Here is an 18,054-nt window from a genome sequence, read left to right on the forward strand (position 1 = left end):
CACAGGAAGCCCATCGGAGCGGATGCCACGGCTCCGGCCATCTAAACTCTAGACTCTAATGCACGATTAATGCCCAATCCCAGACGCACTGTCCCCACCTTCATATATGCGATGTGCACTTCCTAGTGAGTACAGGGCAAATACTAGGGCACGAACTTAGTCATCAAAGCCATATGATTCGACTTAAATACTGTATCTTAATAAATCTATCTTTTGGGTTCCAAATTTCGTGATAAATTTATATTTTAAGATTTTACTAAGTGCTTAAAAAATATATCTACCTATTAAAATGATACTGATAAATTAAAAAAGATAGTTAAGATAGTTACGAATAGAAAAATATATCTACATATTACAATGATCTATCGCTATCGCTATTGCTTTAAAACATTCGTTGTACAATAATATGTAGTACAATCATATTTCTACAAATTTGAAAATCTGTTCAAATAAATAAATATCAACATAAATGGAGAAACTTCTATAAAATATTTTATCTGATAGACTGTTCCAAAAATGGCAAAGTTACTGCAATCCCAAGTTGAAGGAGTACCACTGTATTTGGCTTTAGATGGAGCCAAAGTCGGGGGAGAATGTCGATGGCATGTCCATTTCCAGAAATTAAGCCCTGTAAGCGGCTTTCATGGGACTTTGCCTCCGACTGTCGCCCATCTGGCCACTTGGGCCATGTGGAGCTATGCGAGTTTGCCACTGGAAACGGAATTAAGATGGAGTCACTTTCGTTGACGACCCTTTATTTGATACCATCAAAGTCAACGCAGTGTAAGCAGATTTGCCACTTGTTTACTTGTTGGAGCGACGCCGGGAGTTGCCGAAGATGCGCAGGTGCTTGCTGCGGTTGAGTTCCCTGGCCTCGCGTTGGCTCAGCTCGTAGAGCTCCTTCTCCAGGCGCTGGATATGGGCTGCCATGGCAGCCGGCGAGAGAAGACTCAGTTCTGGAAGAAGTTTCAGGATATTTACGGAGCCAACACCTCGGCAAAGCACTCACCATACATCCTGCGAAAGTCCTCCTCGCTCTCCTTATCCTGCCCTCCTGCCGCCTCCTGCTCCTTGTCCTTCTCCTCGTCCATCTCGGCGATGATGGAGTCCACTTTCTTTTGATCCTGCTGACCTTCCTCGTCGCTCTCCCCATTGGAACTGCCGCTGTGCTCTGGCTTTTCCACCTCTAGTTCCGCTGGGTCCTCCTCCAAGAACTCCTCTTCGCTGGGGCTCTCCCTCTTAATGGATTTCCGGATAACTTGTTCCATATTTTCCCAGAATTATTAAGTTTACAATGTGTTTTTTTCCTCTTGTCACCCACAGAGCTGTATTTTACGTTGAGGTACAGCCTTGCCAGCTTGATATTGCCTAATTGACCTTACCACCTCGCTAATAGAATACACCAAAACAGAAGGGACCCAAGATACTAACTTTTATAGACTGGAATGGGAGTCCTGGAATGACAGGTTCTAAATCCCTAATATTGAGCCACCCTCGTCGAAAGTTTCTCGCCTAATGAGCTGTACGAAATTAATTGTCACCGCAGGAGGGTTGCCATCTTCAAAACGAATGCGTAATATGCAAATTTTCAGGCACTACCAGGGTTGCAGCCAAGGTCAACGAAAGAAGCCCTGCAAAAACTGGAAGCCGGCCATTAGAAAGCGTTTTCAAAGGACTCGGCTTCTTGTAAACAATCCATCAGCAGGCGTTCTCCACCCCAAGGGAAGAAAATCACCTCACCAGCCCAAGCAGCATTCTTTACAGTGGTGATGTCACGAGTTATCTAAAGGGGGGTTATCAAGAGAACTTGGGGATGAATGAAGATCCTGATTCAACACAGAATGTTTAGTATGAAAAGTATGATTTCTTTTAATAATTTAGAAGCTTAATATTTTTTAACAGACTTTCGGGGCCTTTGTAACCCTATGATTATTTCTTCACTACCTCCCTGCTTTTGGCGCACGTGTCCCTTTGCTTTGGTGGCGGCTTAACAGCCAAAGGACTTGGACATGGAATATGTGTCGTGATGGTGACAAAGGGACGCGTGCTCATTACTCCCCTCCGTCCATGTGTTCTGTCTCTTTTCGTGGCTGCTTTATGGACAAAGTTTTCGGGCAAAGTATCGTTTATACTTGGGACCGCGACTCATGCAAATTGAACAAGTTAAACTTTTCAGAGGGGTCGCGTTCGCCCCCACCCTGCCCCGCCAGAAGTACGTACGACATTCCCCAGGGTGGCTGGCGTCTGTCTAAACAGTGTTTGCACTGTACAATGGGCCCCATTACGCTGCAGTTTACTTGCAAGGACTCGGCCCCTGTGCCCGTGTTATCATCCATCCGGCACGTGCCACTCGCATCGGGGGCATGGATGTGGCATGGAGTCCCACTTCTGTCTGCTGCTGACTTTGATTTGTTCAAATCGCTGCTCAATGGATGTTTACATGGTGCAGACAAAAAAACAAACAAATAATGTAAATTTATAGTATAGCCTTCTATGTTCTATGATAAATAGGATAGGAACCATTGATACTTAAGCAAAATTGCTGAGCAACTTCTGTAAAAATTTGCAATATTTTATTCTGTGAATTTTAAAATTGTGATCTGATTTTCTTCTCTGTATCCAGAAAGACGCAGTAACCACTGTGACAAGAAAACCGCCTGAGGCCCAAACAACCCAAACAAAGAGCCGGAGTGTCGGCCAAAACAAACATAATGGCCAGTAACAGAGACGGAGACTAGACGATAAGTTGGTGGCAGGACATTGTCCCAAATCCGGAGTTGACCCTCGACCCGACTGAACTAGAGTCCTTTGCCAAAACTGCAGCTGCACCGCTTAAATTGAATTTGATGCCAAGTATTGGCCATTTTAATGAACAACATTTTCGCAATTCAGCCATGCAAATTGCCCATTTAATTGGATTAACGCACATTTCCGCTGCGCCGCTGGCCAATTTATCACAGCTTTATGTATGTTTATGTTTATTTATGTTGCATTTTAATTATGCGCCACAGTTGGAAGTGTGCCATGCGAAGATGGAGATGCAGATGCGGATGTTTGCCTCGGTGCAGTTGCTCTTTCTTTCCTACCTTTTGAAATCTCCCAGCCCAGTCTCTTTCTTTCCTTCCTGATTTACTGGCTGATCCGATCCATTGTGAACGGCCGTCGATTGCAATCGATACGATCCATAGCTTGTACATATATTTCTTAGCACCTCCCCGCTTCCCCAGAGATCTGTCAGCCTGGTGCGAATATCTGATTCGGGATGGCGGGTAATTTGAAGTCTTGTTTGCGGTTCGCTAATTTCATTGCTTCAACGTCGATTACAGCGATTGTTGTGCATCGATAGCCGAACCAAGGCGAGTGAAAGTAGCAGCCCAATTCGGCACAAAAACATAGTTTTGAGGCTAACATATTTTCTACCAACCGGACCCTTTTTTTATACCAGTAAGTCGTAGAGTAAAAGGGTATACTAGATTCGTCGGAAAATAAGTAACAGGTAGAAGAAAACGTTTCCGACCTTATAAAGTATATAAATTTTTGATCAGAAGCACTAGCCGTGTCCGTCTGTCTATCTGTCTGTATGGACGCTGAGATCACCTAGATAGCAAGAAGCTTATTTGGTTAGTTGATTTACCATATTAAGAACTTAGTGCTTTGATCATAAACTACCATTTAGGGTGGGTCAATCACTGCTCTTTGAGTTTTTGCGATACCTTTTGATTGGTGTATCGCTCGTTACCACCGGACTATCACATCAGATTTTCAATTCTGCGGCTATACATAGAAGACGCCTTCGCACACTCCGGGTGCTCTTCGTCAGTACGTAAACTCCCGTCCAGAGTCATAGGTGTTATGCGAACTATTGATATATGTATGATTCCTTAAAATACTTATGATATTAATCGCATATGGTTCTGCCAACAATAAAAGAACAATAGAAGTATGCTTTTTAAGTTTCAAAGAAATAAGATTTAATGAATTGGAGCACTCAATTACGTTCTGATCTCAACGACTGGAAGTTTGAAAAATAATATTATACACTTTACAATAAACGATTTATAAAAGCATTTATGTTTAGATGTTCTAAATGTAAACTACAAAACATATAGAAAGACACGCTTTGATAGTTAGCAATCTGATAAATTTCTCTTCTGAGCCCCAGGATTTGGGTAACCTCAGAAGCAAATGAAAAGCCCCATTTCTGCTGTCCAGTTTGATATAGTTGAAGAATAGCTTGGGCCTATGAATGAAGCAATGCCTGGGGACCCGACGAGATGGAAAGTGGAATCGGTTGAAAGGCTGCAGCTCCTTCAGTAAACCGAGCAGCGGACATTCCCTTCTGGAAATGGGATGGGAATGGAACAGTCGGACTTGTCGGACACGGTTTAATGTCGTCTGTGCTTGCCGCCAACATATAGTATGAATATTTATAATAGATACTTATCTTGCACCCTTTCGCAGGACAGCGCGTCCGACTCCTTGAATTAACGGTCGCATTTCTGGCTTATTAATTGCCCGCATACACGAACGCGGGTCCTGGGACAAAGTCCTTAGTCCTGGGTCCCCTGTCACTCGCGTCCTTGGCGACCTGTCGCCACCAAATGCAAAACATAAAAAGCATAAATATTAAAAGCCTAATTAATTTTAGGTCGCCGGGCTGGGCTTATATTTTATTACAGAACTGAACGTCAATAATTGCACGTAGGCCGGTTGCAGGTGTGAATTATTCCAGTCCACCTGCCCTTGTCGTTGGAAATTGGCCGGTTTGTCACTTGAATATGCTGTAAAAATGCCAAAATAATTAAAGTAATTTACAAGGATTTCGTAGAAAACAGCTGCTGCACGGAAAGATATTTTTTTGAACGTAAAAGTTTCATATAAAATCTACCAAGCCTCTTTTGCATTATATTTTTAGAATTTGTTAATGTTTTTATAGTTCGTGAGTTGTTTTAGAAAACATAGTTGGCAAATATTTGTACAAATAACAAATGAAAAATTGTATCTGAAATAATTTAGTTCCATCTTAATTTCTTGGTAATTTTAGACCTAATCCAAATATGGTTTCCTAATAATTTGTAACCTGCCAAGGCTCGCGGAAATCGAATCTTAAAGGCATTTCCACATAAAATCCGACACACAAATCCTACGTAAATGCGTTGCTAATGCAATTATTTTTAACACAACTACATTGAGTTATATACCTATATTTTATAATTTATTAAATGATTTCTTACCGTGCAGTTATGTACAAGTTTGGCGACAATTTAACAGAGCTGCAATAAGGCATTCCTGCCCTGACTTGCCCTTTCGACTTCCTTTGATTGATGAGTGGTGCATGGCCTGTCTTCTCGAAATAGTCACCTGAAATTGGGAGCGAGGACTGGGGACCTTTGCCAAAGCTCAAACAGGTGAGTCTGGGGCAGTAAAAGTGGACCCACTGGCCGCACATCGCAATCATTTTATACACACATACCGAAGTCGAAGCCGCAGTGCCGCCGGCTTGTCTTTCAGCGTTGCAGGTGCACTTTGTTTCAGTCTCCGAGTTTCGATCTTAGCCATTCACCGTTTGTGGCTATCAGCGATATTGGTGGATAACGAGTTTTTCAGTGCCGTGCCGGGAAAGTGGGTGAGTGCCAAGTAGCCGGCATCGTCATTCGCTTTTCCATTAATTGATATGCGACCGTTCCGTCCAGTTGCATTATTCATAATGTAGAGAAAACGTCGGCCACGCCGAGTCCAATCTAATTTCGATTTTCCAGCAGCTTCCCTTTGATCTGCTGGCCGGGAGATCCCAACTGTCAGAAACGCAAAGAGCAGATCCTTTTAGGCAGCATCCGCTTGACAAAATAGTGCCTTTGAAGAATTTAAGTTCCTGAAGCAGCTAATTATAGCGGGTTATGGGGCAACGTTATCGGAAAAGGGGAAGACATTTCCTTTAAAAAAACAAAATCATCAACCGTGATTCTCGCAAAGTTGTTAAAATTGATGGGCCAAACTGGCGCTCCATGACTTTTGACCCACATCGCTGACTTCTCGCCTTACCTCGTGACAAAAATCGAGGGAAGATGCGTCACAAACTCTCGAATGGAATGGGTGAATTGGATGGGATTGGAGGATGAGGATTTGCGACCACCAAGACGCTGTCTGCGGCAATCTTTCGGCGGCGCCGCCATTTAGTCTGACCCAGTTTTATATTTCATGGCAGACAAATTGTCTGCGCGATATGTGCGCTCCACAGATTGTTTATGATGCTTTTGAACTTTCCTTTAAACAAGGCGCAAAAAGAGCTCCGAAACGTCGCAAAAACTTGGTAGTTCAGAGGTCCTCAGAACTACAAATTCAATTATGGCCAATTTGATGGGGTGAGAGGGCCAAGTAATGTAATGGAGATAGCCACAGCATTGCAACACCTTGGCCAATGCCAATTAGTTGGCCTGGCATGGCCAGATTTCAATTAACGTCAAGAGCAATCAACGGAACTTTCCACATAGTTTGTCTCTGGCCGGCTTGGGAAAAGTTTGAACCCTGAACTTTGCTGCATTCTGGGCTTTTCAATTATTTAAAAACCGAAAAACCATCTGCCTGCAAGTTGCATAAGTTACGGTTTGGTTTATCCATGCACTGAACAATATTTTAGAATATTACTTTCAATTTATTTCTACAGGTAATTTTAAAATAGAGGGTAAAATATATTTATTTCCTATGAAATCTTACCCCTTTGTTAGAAAAACTGATCTCCAAATGCTTCCAAACTGATAAGTAAATGAATACAAGACATTAATGTCCTAAAACCCTTTGTTTTATTTTTTTTAAAAGGACATGATGATTTATTTTAAATGGTATGAAAGAAATGTGCATACCAATATAAATTTTATAATAGCTTTACCTAAAATTTAGTTATTGTATTTAAGTAAGCCAAATAATCATTTATTTAAACCAGCATTTTATACCAAGTAAACCTATCTTTTTCTGTGCACAAAGTCGAGTTTGGGTTGCAAAACTTGTTAGCTGCATCGCAATTATGACAGAATTAAGTTTTATGCTGTGCCACCGAGGTGACCAACTGTCAGACCCGGCTAATCCCCGATCCCGCTCATCATTCCGAGTCCCGATCCGCAGTCCCCGATCCCCGCCAGACAATCCAAGCCGCAAGGCGGCAAAAAGCGACACAGACCGCACATAAAACTGTCAGGGAGTGTGTTGTGGTGTGTCAATGGCCAGTGAGATGTGGCATCCAATCCATGCCAGCGCCACCCACATGTTTCACAAATCACTCCGGTGGGTGGATGTAGATGGGTGCATATTGGATGCATATTCCGATTTTCGTCCATGCTGTGCCATTGACTTTGCAACTTTGTTGCGGCTCCGTCGCTCTGTCTGTTTGTCTGTTTGTCAATAAAACAAACAAAGAAGTTTGTCCCCCAAACCGACAGTGTGCAAAAGATACAAGCTGAGTATCCGTATCTGTGTATCTACATTTGCACCGGAAGTGCAACTCAAACAGCGAGACACGAGACAACTTTTTCTGCAGATCCTTTCCATCATCGTTTCCATATTTTCCTTTTGTCTAGAAAGTTTTTCCACTACGCTCCACTCCTGTTTTTATCAGTGACAAGTGTCACAAGCAAGAGCGCTGCGGATATTAAAGTTCTATTGGCGGCGCCCATCAACCCACGTTCAAGTATCGATGATGGGTGTCATTGGAACACGCAGAGGAAACATAACAACCATTTATAAGAAAATATAAGAATTGGTATATAAAACATTTTAGGATAAATACTTTTTATCAGAAACAACATTTAATCGAATATGGTATTTTTTGTTCTAATGGTAAGATCTGGGATCAACATAATGATCCTTTATAATAACTTTTTGAACCAGACTGATTGTTATTTAATAACCCTTAAACAAAAAACTATACTACTCATTTAAATTAATATTTTTTTGGATTATAATTTTACATTTTCGAACAAGTTTTAAATTAATAAATATAAAAAAGCCCTACTATTAATATAAAAAAATCACACATTTAAATATGCAGATAGTAATGTCAACCCAATATTTTGTTTTCCCCCTCAAACTATTATGCACGCTCGCTGGTCGTAATTCAACTGGCGGTACGTGATTACTGCCTGATGGCAGGACTAGATAAAAGCGGCAGACTTCGTAATTATGGTCCCAGATCCTTTTTACTTCACCATCACTACGCCTTTCTCACTCAATGAAGCGCAATAATTGCAGTGCTTAATGCAAATTCTTTACCCAAAAAGGCAGCCACGCCCACTTTGGTGGGGGAGGAGGCGGGAGGAGAAAGTGGTGGTCGGTTAATGCAAGCCGGCACTGTGTATGCAAATGAGTTTCCAATGACTTGCCACGAAAACAAAACACCACGCAGCGAACCGAAGGATATGACGTTATGTCGTCTGCTGCACTTGAACTTGGCCATTAACTTGGCCCCATGCGTCTGCCCGACGTCTGTCTCTTTATAAAGCTGTATACATACAAGTCCGCCTGTGGAGTGAAAGCGTCATAGCCACTTGTATCATACTTGGCTAAAGGCGTTTTATGCGAAATTTGCACTTTTATTGGGGTCTTGGTGCCTGCTCCTTTCAACGCTCGACTTAAAGTGATAAGCGTATTGCAATTTAAGTTTAAGTCTGCCCTTTATTTCGCTTATCGGGGCACTCTAAATGCTGTGCGGGAGTGACACTGACAGCACTCCAGACGGCGACCCGATGGTCATTGAACATTTACGATAGTAAATCACTCAAGTCCGTTTTTAAATAACCCAAGCTGGTTGAAGAAGAAAATTTGTGGGCTGTTTCGGAGCATATGAAAAGCTATAGTTAAAATACCCCTTTCGATTTCAAGTGGCTTGAAATCGGTGTATCTGAATTCGAAAATGTAAAAACATTTAGTTAGTTTAATCAATTATCTTGTCGCTGAACGAAGAATTAAAAAAATTTCAATTACAGCTCCTTCGATGATCCTTCGTTCAGCGACAAGATAATCTTTTTTTTGATAAGTAGCAAAAAAAAAAAACGAAAACGATCGGGAATCGTGTCAGCCACAAAACCATTTTTCGGAAAACTCCGTTCCGAGATAATCGCTTTCAAGGTTTCAAGGTTCCTGTTTCTGTACCCAGAGGTAGTTAGCTATAAAATGCAATATCTTTCGTCCGAACGATAGGATAAAAAACGATAGGTTAAAAAAACTGTAGCCCACAAGAAAATTATAAAAATCCTATTTTTAGCGGGTATAAGTGTATATACCCCCTAAAGAAAATTTTATAGTAACTATCTAAACCACCGCCAGAAGATATAAAAACCTTCTATTAGAGGTTAAAACATCGATGTTAACGTGTTTAAGTAAAATAAAATAAAATGTATTTTAAATCGAAATCTTTGAAAATGTGTTTCATGCAGCTTGTGGGCGTAGTAGATCAGATCAAATAAATTTGCGTTGCGCAAGAATCTCTGGAATATGCATGCTTAATACCAACTTCCTATTTTTTATAAAGACAGACGGACGTGGCAGGATCGACTCTGCTAGTGACCCTGGTTAAGAATAAATATACTTTATAGGTTAAGAATAATATACATTACGGGAATTGTTACATTCTTTCCGACGAATTAAATATACCCTTTTACTCTACACGTGACGGCAATAAAAAGAGAGGCATGACCAAAGGTATAGGGTAGAGTGACGAGTAAGATAAGGTGACGAACTCGTCCCATTTCACATGTGACGTCACGTCAAAAATGTCAAATAATTGTAGCCGATTTTTCCTATCGTGCCAACAATGTATTAACAATAATATTATTAAGAATTTGCATAATTTGTTTGTCAGATAATTTTGACTAAAAAAGTGCAGCAAAATTAAAAGACCTATTCAATTTATATGTGTTTCTGCAGTGCCAGAGCAAAGATTTGTGGAAAACAAAGTCAGATAAATGTATACACGTATTAATAAGATATTTAGCAACAGTTCTTGGTACTATGTGTTTTATTTTTTTTTATTTTTTTGCGCCTTTTAAAAGTTATATTTCCAACAGTACCTTGTAGGGTATTGTGACAAAAATTTTGTAGGGTATGAAAATTAAACTTTTTGTTTTTATTTGTTGACATTATATCGTTATTTGTTTCTTTTCTACAGCCGATAGCTAAAAGAACAATTACTTTTTGTGAAGTAGAAGTCAAACAACTAAATTTGTTCAATTAAAACTCAGAACTAAAGTATAAATTTATTGTCTACTGTATTCCATTATTCTACATTTTCAACTTATAGAATATGCATTACAACATTAAACGCTACTTTAAGTATAAGGACATATTGAGGATTATTTTTAAATTGGAAATTAATTTACTTGAAATTTAAATGGTGTCTTAACTACACAGAGAAAATAAAATACCAAAACTGGTACATATTTAATATTTCCTTAACAATTTTAAATATAATATCGTATTAAAAAAGATATTAGATTTGCTGTTTTGGAAAGGACTCGAACTTTGAATACCCACTTCTTTCATGGCAAAATGCTTTTGTAAGTTCAAATATTTTTTAAAAAATCAGCCAATTACCTAAAATCTATGCAATAAATTTCCCACATTTTAGGCCAATATTGACTAGGAACTTGGCAAGGGGACAAATGGGTAATATTGCGAAGGAGCAAAGCCAATTGGTGAAATGGGGTAATGAATATAAGGGGCACAGGTCAAAGGAACAATGGGGAAAAAAATAGTTTTAGTTTATTTGGTGTTAAATCTGCGGAACTGAAAATAATGGGAATTTTTTGGAATTATTTCCATTGTGTGAATGGTGTTAAAATTTTCCTACCTACGGGAAAGCTGGTTCTATTATTTTCATTGAAATATAATATTGATTATGGCGTCATTTCATTTTTAAATAATTGTATATTTGATTACAATTAATTATTAACCTCAAAACACTATAAATCCTTACCTTTGCCAATTTTTGCAAATCATTATTCTTGGGATTAGCATTCAGGTTCTAGGAGTTCGTAAGAAGTCTGTCTGGGTCCCACATCTTTGAAGATTTTGTTTCAGTGTAAATTGAAATTGATTTTGTTGATTAATACTTATCTAAATGCTGAGAGTCGTACTAAAACAGGGTTTGGAATGGTCCGTAGTATCGCTACCGACCGCTAGGTGCCGGTAATGGTGGTGTGCGACGCGCTAAAATGCTAAAGGGAAGAGATTCGGTAAAATTTTTTTAAATTTGAAATTTAAAAAAAGAGTACCGGGTATCTGCTAGTCCAGGTACTTTTCTTTAGCTTTTCTTGTTTTCTTGTATCACGCAAATATTGCCCTTTCTTCGAGTATGAAAAGGTGCACTTTAAATATCCACAAACACCACGGACTAGCTGATGGCCTGTGCAGTTATTGTGCCTAGTTGTTAGATGGGTTATAAGTTTACAGGTATACTATGCGAACTTTATACAAATAAATAATAAATAATAAATAATAATGTTCTAAAACAGTATTAAAATTAAATTTTAGCGCCCACGTCTTAAAATTTCTGAAAAGATGGCATCAACTTTCCATACAAACGCTGAGGTCTGGTAACCTTGTGCAAAAACAGCTGTGTTTTGTTTACATTACGCTCTGCGGAGTGTCGTAATTTGCAAAGATCCGCGAAGGTTTGGTTTAGCATTTTATGATTCCGAAAATGTCGAGGCACGCCCTAATAGGTACGTTCAAGGGAGGAAACCACGGTCTCTGGCCAGCCGAACTAACCAGAATTCTCGCTCAGGCGGCGGCACCGGCTTCATCGGCCGCAATCTGGCCAAACATTTGACCAAAAAGGGCTACGATGTGACGGTCATCTCCCGGATGCCCGGTTCAAAACGCATCACCTGGCACGAGCTGGAGAAGAATGGAATTCCCGGGTCCGTGAACGCCGTGGTTAATGCCACTGGTCAGAACGTCCTGGATCCGACGAGGCGCTGGACCCCAGGATTCCAGCAAAATGTGTGGAACTCCCGCATCAACTCCTCCAAAACTTTGGCTCAGGCTATTAAAGCGGCTCCCCAGGTCACCTCCTTTGTGAATCTCTGCGGTGTTAGTCACTACTCGCCTTCGGAGTCCAAGGTTTACACCGAGGAGGACAAGGTGCAGGGATTCGACTACATGTCCCGACTGTGCCTCGCCTGGGAGGAGGCTGTCCACACTGGCGGCGAGCAGGATTGGAAGTCCGTAAGTTACCCCTAGACAATCGCTAGAAACAAACATTAGTAGAACCACCCAATTACTTTCAGACCATCCTCAGATGTGGTGCTGTTGTGGGACATGGCGGTGGAATGATTCAGTCCATGTGGCTGCCCTTTAAGCTGGGAGTAGGAGGTCCCTTGGGCAGTGGCAAGCAGACAATGCCCTGGATACATCTTCACGACCTGTGCAGTCTGATTCAGTACATCATAGAAAAGCCACTGCCGGGAGTGGTCAATGCGGTGGCCCCTGAAATAGCTACCAATTTGGAGTTCAGCAAGGTTGGAAAGCCCGCCTTCTTATCAAAAAACCTGATTATAATAACTTCCTCTTTTGCCAGGCCTTTGCCAAAGCCCTCCATCGTCCTTGCCTGTTCAGCGTTCCCGAATTTGTGGTCCTTGCAGTCTTTGGAAAGGAGCGGGCTGCCCTGGTTTTGAGTGGAGCCAAAGTGCAGCCCCAAAAAGCCCTCTCCTCTGGCTTTAAGTTTCAATATCCCACCGTTAAAGAGGCCGTGACGCAACTGACCCTCAAAGGATGAACTGAGTCGACATTAAATGCTGGCTAAACCTCTCATTTGGTTAAAAGTTGCCTGTACATTAAATAGATGGTAGTACCAAGCGCAAATTAAAACGAATTTCTGCGAGACGGGGGTTTAACGAATCACACCCCGAAAATAGACCCATTTAATTTGTTTACCCATAAGTCATGTCCACCAGTATTTCACAATTTTTTAGTGTCACATTAAATGTAATTATTGGCTTAATTCGATTTATAAAAACGTGTCCAAATTATTTAATTTATTCTGTCTGAAGGGAATATTGTGTGGAAACAAGCTGTAATATTGTATTGTAAGTTAAATAACACCGAGTATATTGGAGATAACATCCAAAGAATTACAAGCTAGTGCGAAAGGTAGATGAAAAGATAAGTCCGATACAGCAGGCCCTTTGCTGGGATGCTGGCCAATTGGAATAATTGCAACCAAACTAAAATGAGTGGGCAAAAAAAAGATAATTGACTTGCACACAACGTGATTACGTTATATATATACCCACATAATTATAATCATATATCAATGACTGAATTTTTTGACCGTTCGGTGTGTTCTATAAATTGAGGGCCCAGGTCGGTGGGAGTATCAGTTCCACATTGAGCCGCCAACCGAAAATGCTTTCGAAATCGCAACTATTACTACTCGTTGTAGGGTTCTGCCTGGTATGATCACTTGATATCACGCGATTTTAGCACGGTTATGACTAATCTATTAACAGAATGCAGCCGCTTTTGCTGACGTGGACTGCAGCAAGCGACCACCGTTTGTGAGTCCCAAAACCTGCTGTCCCATGCCGGATTTCGTAACCGCCGAGTTGAAGGAGAAGTGCATCAAGTTTGACGTGACCCCGCCGCCACCAACGGATGGGGAGGCCAGTGGCTCCTTCGAGAGCAAGCGTCGCCACCACCATCCTCACCCACCACCGGTGAGTACCCCAGCAAAAGTGTTTTGAACCACAATAGCTTGGACTATCCCCTTTCAGTGCTTCTTCTCCTGTGTCTTCAACGAAACTGGCATCTACCAGAATCGGAATTTGGATCAGGACAAGCTGGAAAGCTATCTGCAGGTGGTGTTCAAGGACAGCTCCGACCTGCAGACCGTGGCCACGCAGGCCTTCACCACCTGTGCCACCAAGGTGGTAGAGTTCGAGGCCAACTTGCCTGCTCGTCCGCGTCCCTCACCGCCACCCGGAATGCCTATCTGCCCTCATGACGCCGGTCATCTCATGGGCTGTGTGTTCCGTAATCTTATGAAGAACTGCCCGGACTCGATTCGAAATGATTCGCAAGAGTGCACCGATATAAAAGAGTTCTTTACCAAGTGCAAGCCCCCACGTGGTCCTCCTCCATCCACCGAAGATGTGTAAAGCACCCAAGAAAACCTCTTTGTCTGAAAGCCCGCAATAGATATACCTCCGCAAGCAGAACATTTAATATTTTTCAATTTACCCCAATAAACATTTAAAGCTCAATATGGTTTCACTTTCAGTTCACTGATAGCAGCGTCCTTTGTGCCACTTATCACCAAGATGCACGTCTGGGCGCGCAATGAGTTAGAAAATTAGGTTTCCTCCACGAAATTGCTTATCACACGCATGCGCGTGGCCGGAAAACCGTTGGGTTTTCTGGCTAAAAGCGATTCACTTAGGTTCAGACTGGGAAAGCGTTAGGAACATGGAGGAGGAGCTGAAAGCATTCTTCGAAGACTGTCGAAGGCAGGAGTTTTCTGAGAAGGAAATGCTGACTATATGTCAGCCCTTGATTTGGAGAATTCGCCTGGCTAGGATTATAAAATGGTGCTTTTTTCTATTGCCCTTGGTGGTTATATATCTGCTTTGGTTATATAGCGATTCCTTCGCTTGGTCGGTGAGTGCTGTCGGTCGTTTGTTGCTCATTCAGATCCTCCCGCTCTGGGATTGGACACCCTACTACAATGCCAAGTGCCTGATTTCAAGAGTGGAGAGTGTCCAGGAGCCTCCACCTCCACTGGGTAAACTTGAGACTCAGTGGCAGAACTGTGCTCTATGTGAAGCTTTGGGTAAGTTGAGTTTAACAGTGACTACCCATATATAATTATCTTATTTCCACACAGAGGGCATAGCAACTGCTTCAAATGTCAGTTACTCCACCGTGGAATCGGAGTACCTAGATCGGGGTTTACCAGTCATTATAACAGATAGTGGATTGAAAATGGATGTCCCCAATCTCCTAGAGCTCATAGAGGAGAAGTCTCCTCAGTGGATTTCCAGTGATCCCTGTGATGTTTCCAGTAGTCTCATGCTGAGAAAGCTATTTAATCTAGAGGCGGCTCTTGGCAAGATTCGCTCGTGGCAAGGACAGACCTCAAACACTTGGCACCTTCAGCTAAGAAACTGCCAGAAGAAGGCGGTAAAGTTCTCCCGACTATTCCTGGAACGTCCCTACTACTATCCTTACCACCTGGCTCCGTACTACTCCAGCTGGCTACTGGCAGTCCATCAGCAAAGGCGAAAGCAGGCCGAGATTTACGTTCGCGGGTTGGTTTTCATGCAGCAACTAAGTGGGCACTTCGAAGTGGTCCTGCAACCCAAGAACCCCTGCGATAAGGGAGTGTGTCCAAGCCTTCGAATGCGCCTGAATGCAGGGGAGGGTCTGATCTTCACCACGGATATTTGGAGCCTGAGTTATGGTCTGGAGAAACCTCACACCAAGCAAACCTCGCTGGCCAGCATATTCGAAGTTGAGTGGCAGTCGTAAACGTTTTTGATTAGTTGGCCGAAATTGTATTTACACACACAACTAGATACAGACAAATAGAAGCCTAAAGTTACCGAGAGTTACTGGGAGGGATCGGGATTAGGAACAGATTTATCCTAGGCCCTGCGGCACTTGGCCTCCACGAGTTTCTGCAGCGTGGCCGTCAGACTGTTGATGGCATCGATCTTCATCCGCTCGATGCGCTCCTGCTGAACCAGCGACATTTTCTGGATCTGCACCTGCTCGCGTTGCAAGCTCCGCTGCAGCTCCATCTTCTCCCGCTCCAGCTCCAGTTTTCTTTCGAAGTAGTCCTTCCACCAGATGTCGTCGGGAACGCCAGAAGCTGGTCCCATGGTCCGCGCCAGATCATAGAGCTTGCCATTGGCCTCCAGATGCTGGCTACTATCGCTGGTGCGTTCGGCCTCCGGAACATGGTCGCCATCGTACTCCATCTTGGGCTGGCGCACCATCTCCGACATGCTGTTGCTATCCTCATCGAACTCGTCGTTGGACTTGCTGTCCATATTCATCTGGGCCTGCAGCAGGACCTGGTCCACAGGCGTGATATACGGTTGACCCTCCTTGGCTCCAGCCTGGGGCTGAATTTGCAGCTGCATTTGCGGGGTTCCGGGTTTTAGGGGTACCGGAGTGGGTTGCAGCTGTAAAGTTTGCTGGGGGAGTCCTTGGGTCGGGTTGTGTCCGTTTGCAGCAGGTGGAGCCTGTGGCACATTTGACGACTGCTGTGGCAGCTGCATGTCAAAGTCGGCCTTCTTCCCCTGCAAGTACTTGAACATCTCCTCGAAGAACTCCCAGTGGACATAGCCGGATACGTATTTCTTGCTCAGATTCTTGTTGTATGTGATGAGGATGTTGTGCCACTTTTTCTGCACCTTGGCGGCGGAGTAGCGAAAGCCCAAACGTTGGAGTTGCCGAGTGCAGTGCAGCCAAAGGGCTGTGCGTTTTTGTCTGAAACGGAACGGTCTATTTTAGTAATCTGGTGTGTTCTGGGAGCAAACAACCCTTACCTGCCCTCTGTGAAGCTTCCTTCCATGGGTCCTCGTATGTGGATCAGAGCCCTTGTGGCCTCAGTCGTCCAGGCCCGCTCGTAAGGGCCACGACCCATGCTATTGGCCCCTCCCGAGGTCTCCGCCTCCTCGAGCAGGCAATCATCATCCAGGTCGTCCAAGTCATCGTCACTTATTTGATAGGCTAAAGGGATTATATTAAATAAAAGGACATGTTATCGACTCGAATGGATATCTTAAGCTAATTAACTAGAAAATGTAATAACCTTCAGCAACTATAAAATCTATATGAAGTAACGATCGAACACTTAAACCGAACCAATAGTGGTTCTATAGTTATATCTAGTATAGACTAGGTACCTAAACTTGTTGCTCTTGGCAGCGGTGGAAACCCTGGCGCTCTCGCAGCATCCTTTTCAATCTCTTAGTTCTCTTGCTATTAACCTGCTCTTTCTCGCTCTCCCGCTCTCTCTTCAAAGCTACCACCCAACGCCAGGCCAAAAAGCATCCTAGCTATGTCAAAGACGCTAGCTGCTGCTGACATACACCGTGTATGATACATACATACATACCTATGTCCTGATACATGACACCCTATGTATGTGCGTACACATGTCCTTCGTCTAGGCTTGTGCACACCAACACTTGTGTACTTTTCTGGCAAACGCTCAAATTTCTGTTTTGATTTTATTTACCAAGTGGCAGACTTACGTTCATTCTCCTCGACATTATTCCCGTTGCTCGGCGCTTGGCCATTGCCTCCATTTAGCTGAACTTGCGCCATTCGGGCTGTCCGATGTTGTGTTTATTCTGATTTTTCAGCCAGTCTATAAGTGATTCTTAGACCTTTCGCCTGTCAATAGTTTTCCCGTACTAACAGGACATTTTTCGGGCTGCAGCTTCCAGGCGTCGAGAACTTCGTGTGCGCCTACTCTCTCCGCGCTCTCTCCGCTCCGCTCTCGCTCGCTCTTAGATCTGGAAAGGATGGGGAAGCTGCGGCTAGCCAAGGAGTAGTGGTATTAGTTTCCAAGGAGTGGGCCTCTAGAACGAGGTGGTTGGGGGGCTGGGTGGCTCGGTGGGTGGTGGGTGGCGGAGTGCAGCATCTGCGCACTTTGCACTCTGACTTCGCAGGTCTGTTAGCCGCAGCCACAGCCTCACTGGAACGAATGGACAATTGGAAGGTCTAACCTAAATAGTTCTAGTCGGGCTGCACTGGAAGTTCAAGAACAGTTAGGTATTAATTAGGTCCCACTGGAATGTAGAAACGTCAGGTTATAATAAAATGGCCTGTCAGTAGGAATTTCACTTATCTACTGTCGATAAATCTGAAGCGAGTTACAGAAGAGCATAAATATAATAAAAAGAGGATTTCTGATTGTTATTAGGGATTTACGTAAGACAAAAAAAATGTTACTCTTTACCTATTATTTGTAATTATTCTTAGCAATTATAATTCCAGATCAAAGGGAGAGAAAATTCAGGGATCTCTAAACTTAATTATTCCGATTTTTAC

At 42.8% G+C, this 18,054-nt stretch overlaps 5 protein-coding genes across 6 annotated transcripts; 3 read left to right on the forward strand and 2 right to left on the reverse strand.

Annotated features, from left to right (window-relative positions):
- Positions 1–753: 753 nt before the first annotated feature.
- On the reverse strand, positions 754–1,343 carry LOC119551407 (retrotransposon-like protein 1). Of its 2 annotated transcripts, none has more exons than XM_037860745.1 (2): positions 1,010–1,343; positions 754–923 (listed from the first exon to the last, which is right to left on the reverse strand). In XM_037860745.1, exons 1-2 carry the CDS (start codon positions 1,266–1,268, stop codon positions 805–807), a joined length of 378 nt encoding a protein of 125 aa, XP_037716673.1. In that variant the 5' UTR covers positions 1,269–1,343; the 3' UTR covers positions 754–804. The 2 variants fall into 2 exon arrangements, with proteins under 2 accessions (XP_037716673.1, XP_037716672.1); XM_037860744.1 differs by having other exon boundaries at positions 754–956; positions 1,010–1,340.
- A 10,238-nt stretch (positions 1,344–11,581) lies between these two features.
- LOC119551591 (epimerase family protein SDR39U1) lies at positions 11,582–13,019 on the forward strand. The gene is made up of 4 exons (XM_037860992.1): positions 11,582–11,711; positions 11,774–12,216; positions 12,279–12,509; positions 12,569–13,019. Exons 1-4 carry the CDS (start codon positions 11,678–11,680, stop codon positions 12,764–12,766), a joined length of 906 nt encoding a protein of 301 aa, XP_037716920.1. The 5' UTR covers positions 11,582–11,677; the 3' UTR covers positions 12,767–13,019.
- A 279-nt stretch (positions 13,020–13,298) lies between these two features.
- Positions 13,299–14,252, forward strand: LOC119551592 (general odorant-binding protein 67). The gene is made up of 3 exons (XM_037860993.1): positions 13,299–13,443; positions 13,500–13,706; positions 13,764–14,252. Exons 1-3 carry the CDS (start codon positions 13,396–13,398, stop codon positions 14,145–14,147), a joined length of 639 nt encoding a protein of 212 aa, XP_037716921.1. The 5' UTR covers positions 13,299–13,395; the 3' UTR covers positions 14,148–14,252.
- Positions 14,253–14,454: 202 nt separating this feature from the next.
- LOC119550052 lies at positions 14,455–15,575 on the forward strand. The gene is made up of 2 exons (XM_037858507.1): positions 14,455–14,818; positions 14,873–15,575. The coding sequence occupies exons 1-2, from the start codon at positions 14,455–14,457 to the stop codon at positions 15,514–15,516; spliced, it is 1,008 nt and encodes a 335-aa protein (XP_037714435.1). The 3' UTR covers positions 15,517–15,575.
- On the reverse strand, positions 15,527–17,801 carry LOC119550051. The gene is made up of 3 exons (XM_037858506.1): positions 17,253–17,801; positions 16,542–16,725; positions 15,527–16,482 (listed from the first exon to the last, which is right to left on the reverse strand). The coding sequence occupies exons 1-3, from the start codon at positions 17,323–17,325 to the stop codon at positions 15,633–15,635; spliced, it is 1,107 nt and encodes a 368-aa protein (XP_037714434.1). The 5' UTR covers positions 17,326–17,801; the 3' UTR covers positions 15,527–15,632.
- Between the last annotated feature and the right edge of the window lie 253 nt (positions 17,802–18,054).

Source organism: Drosophila subpulchrella, chromosome 2R (assembly GCF_014743375.2).
Source record: "Drosophila subpulchrella strain 33 F10 #4 breed RU33 chromosome 2R, RU_Dsub_v1.1 Primary Assembly, whole genome shotgun sequence".
Classification (NCBI taxonomy): Eukaryota; Metazoa; Arthropoda; class Insecta; order Diptera; family Drosophilidae; genus Drosophila; species Drosophila subpulchrella.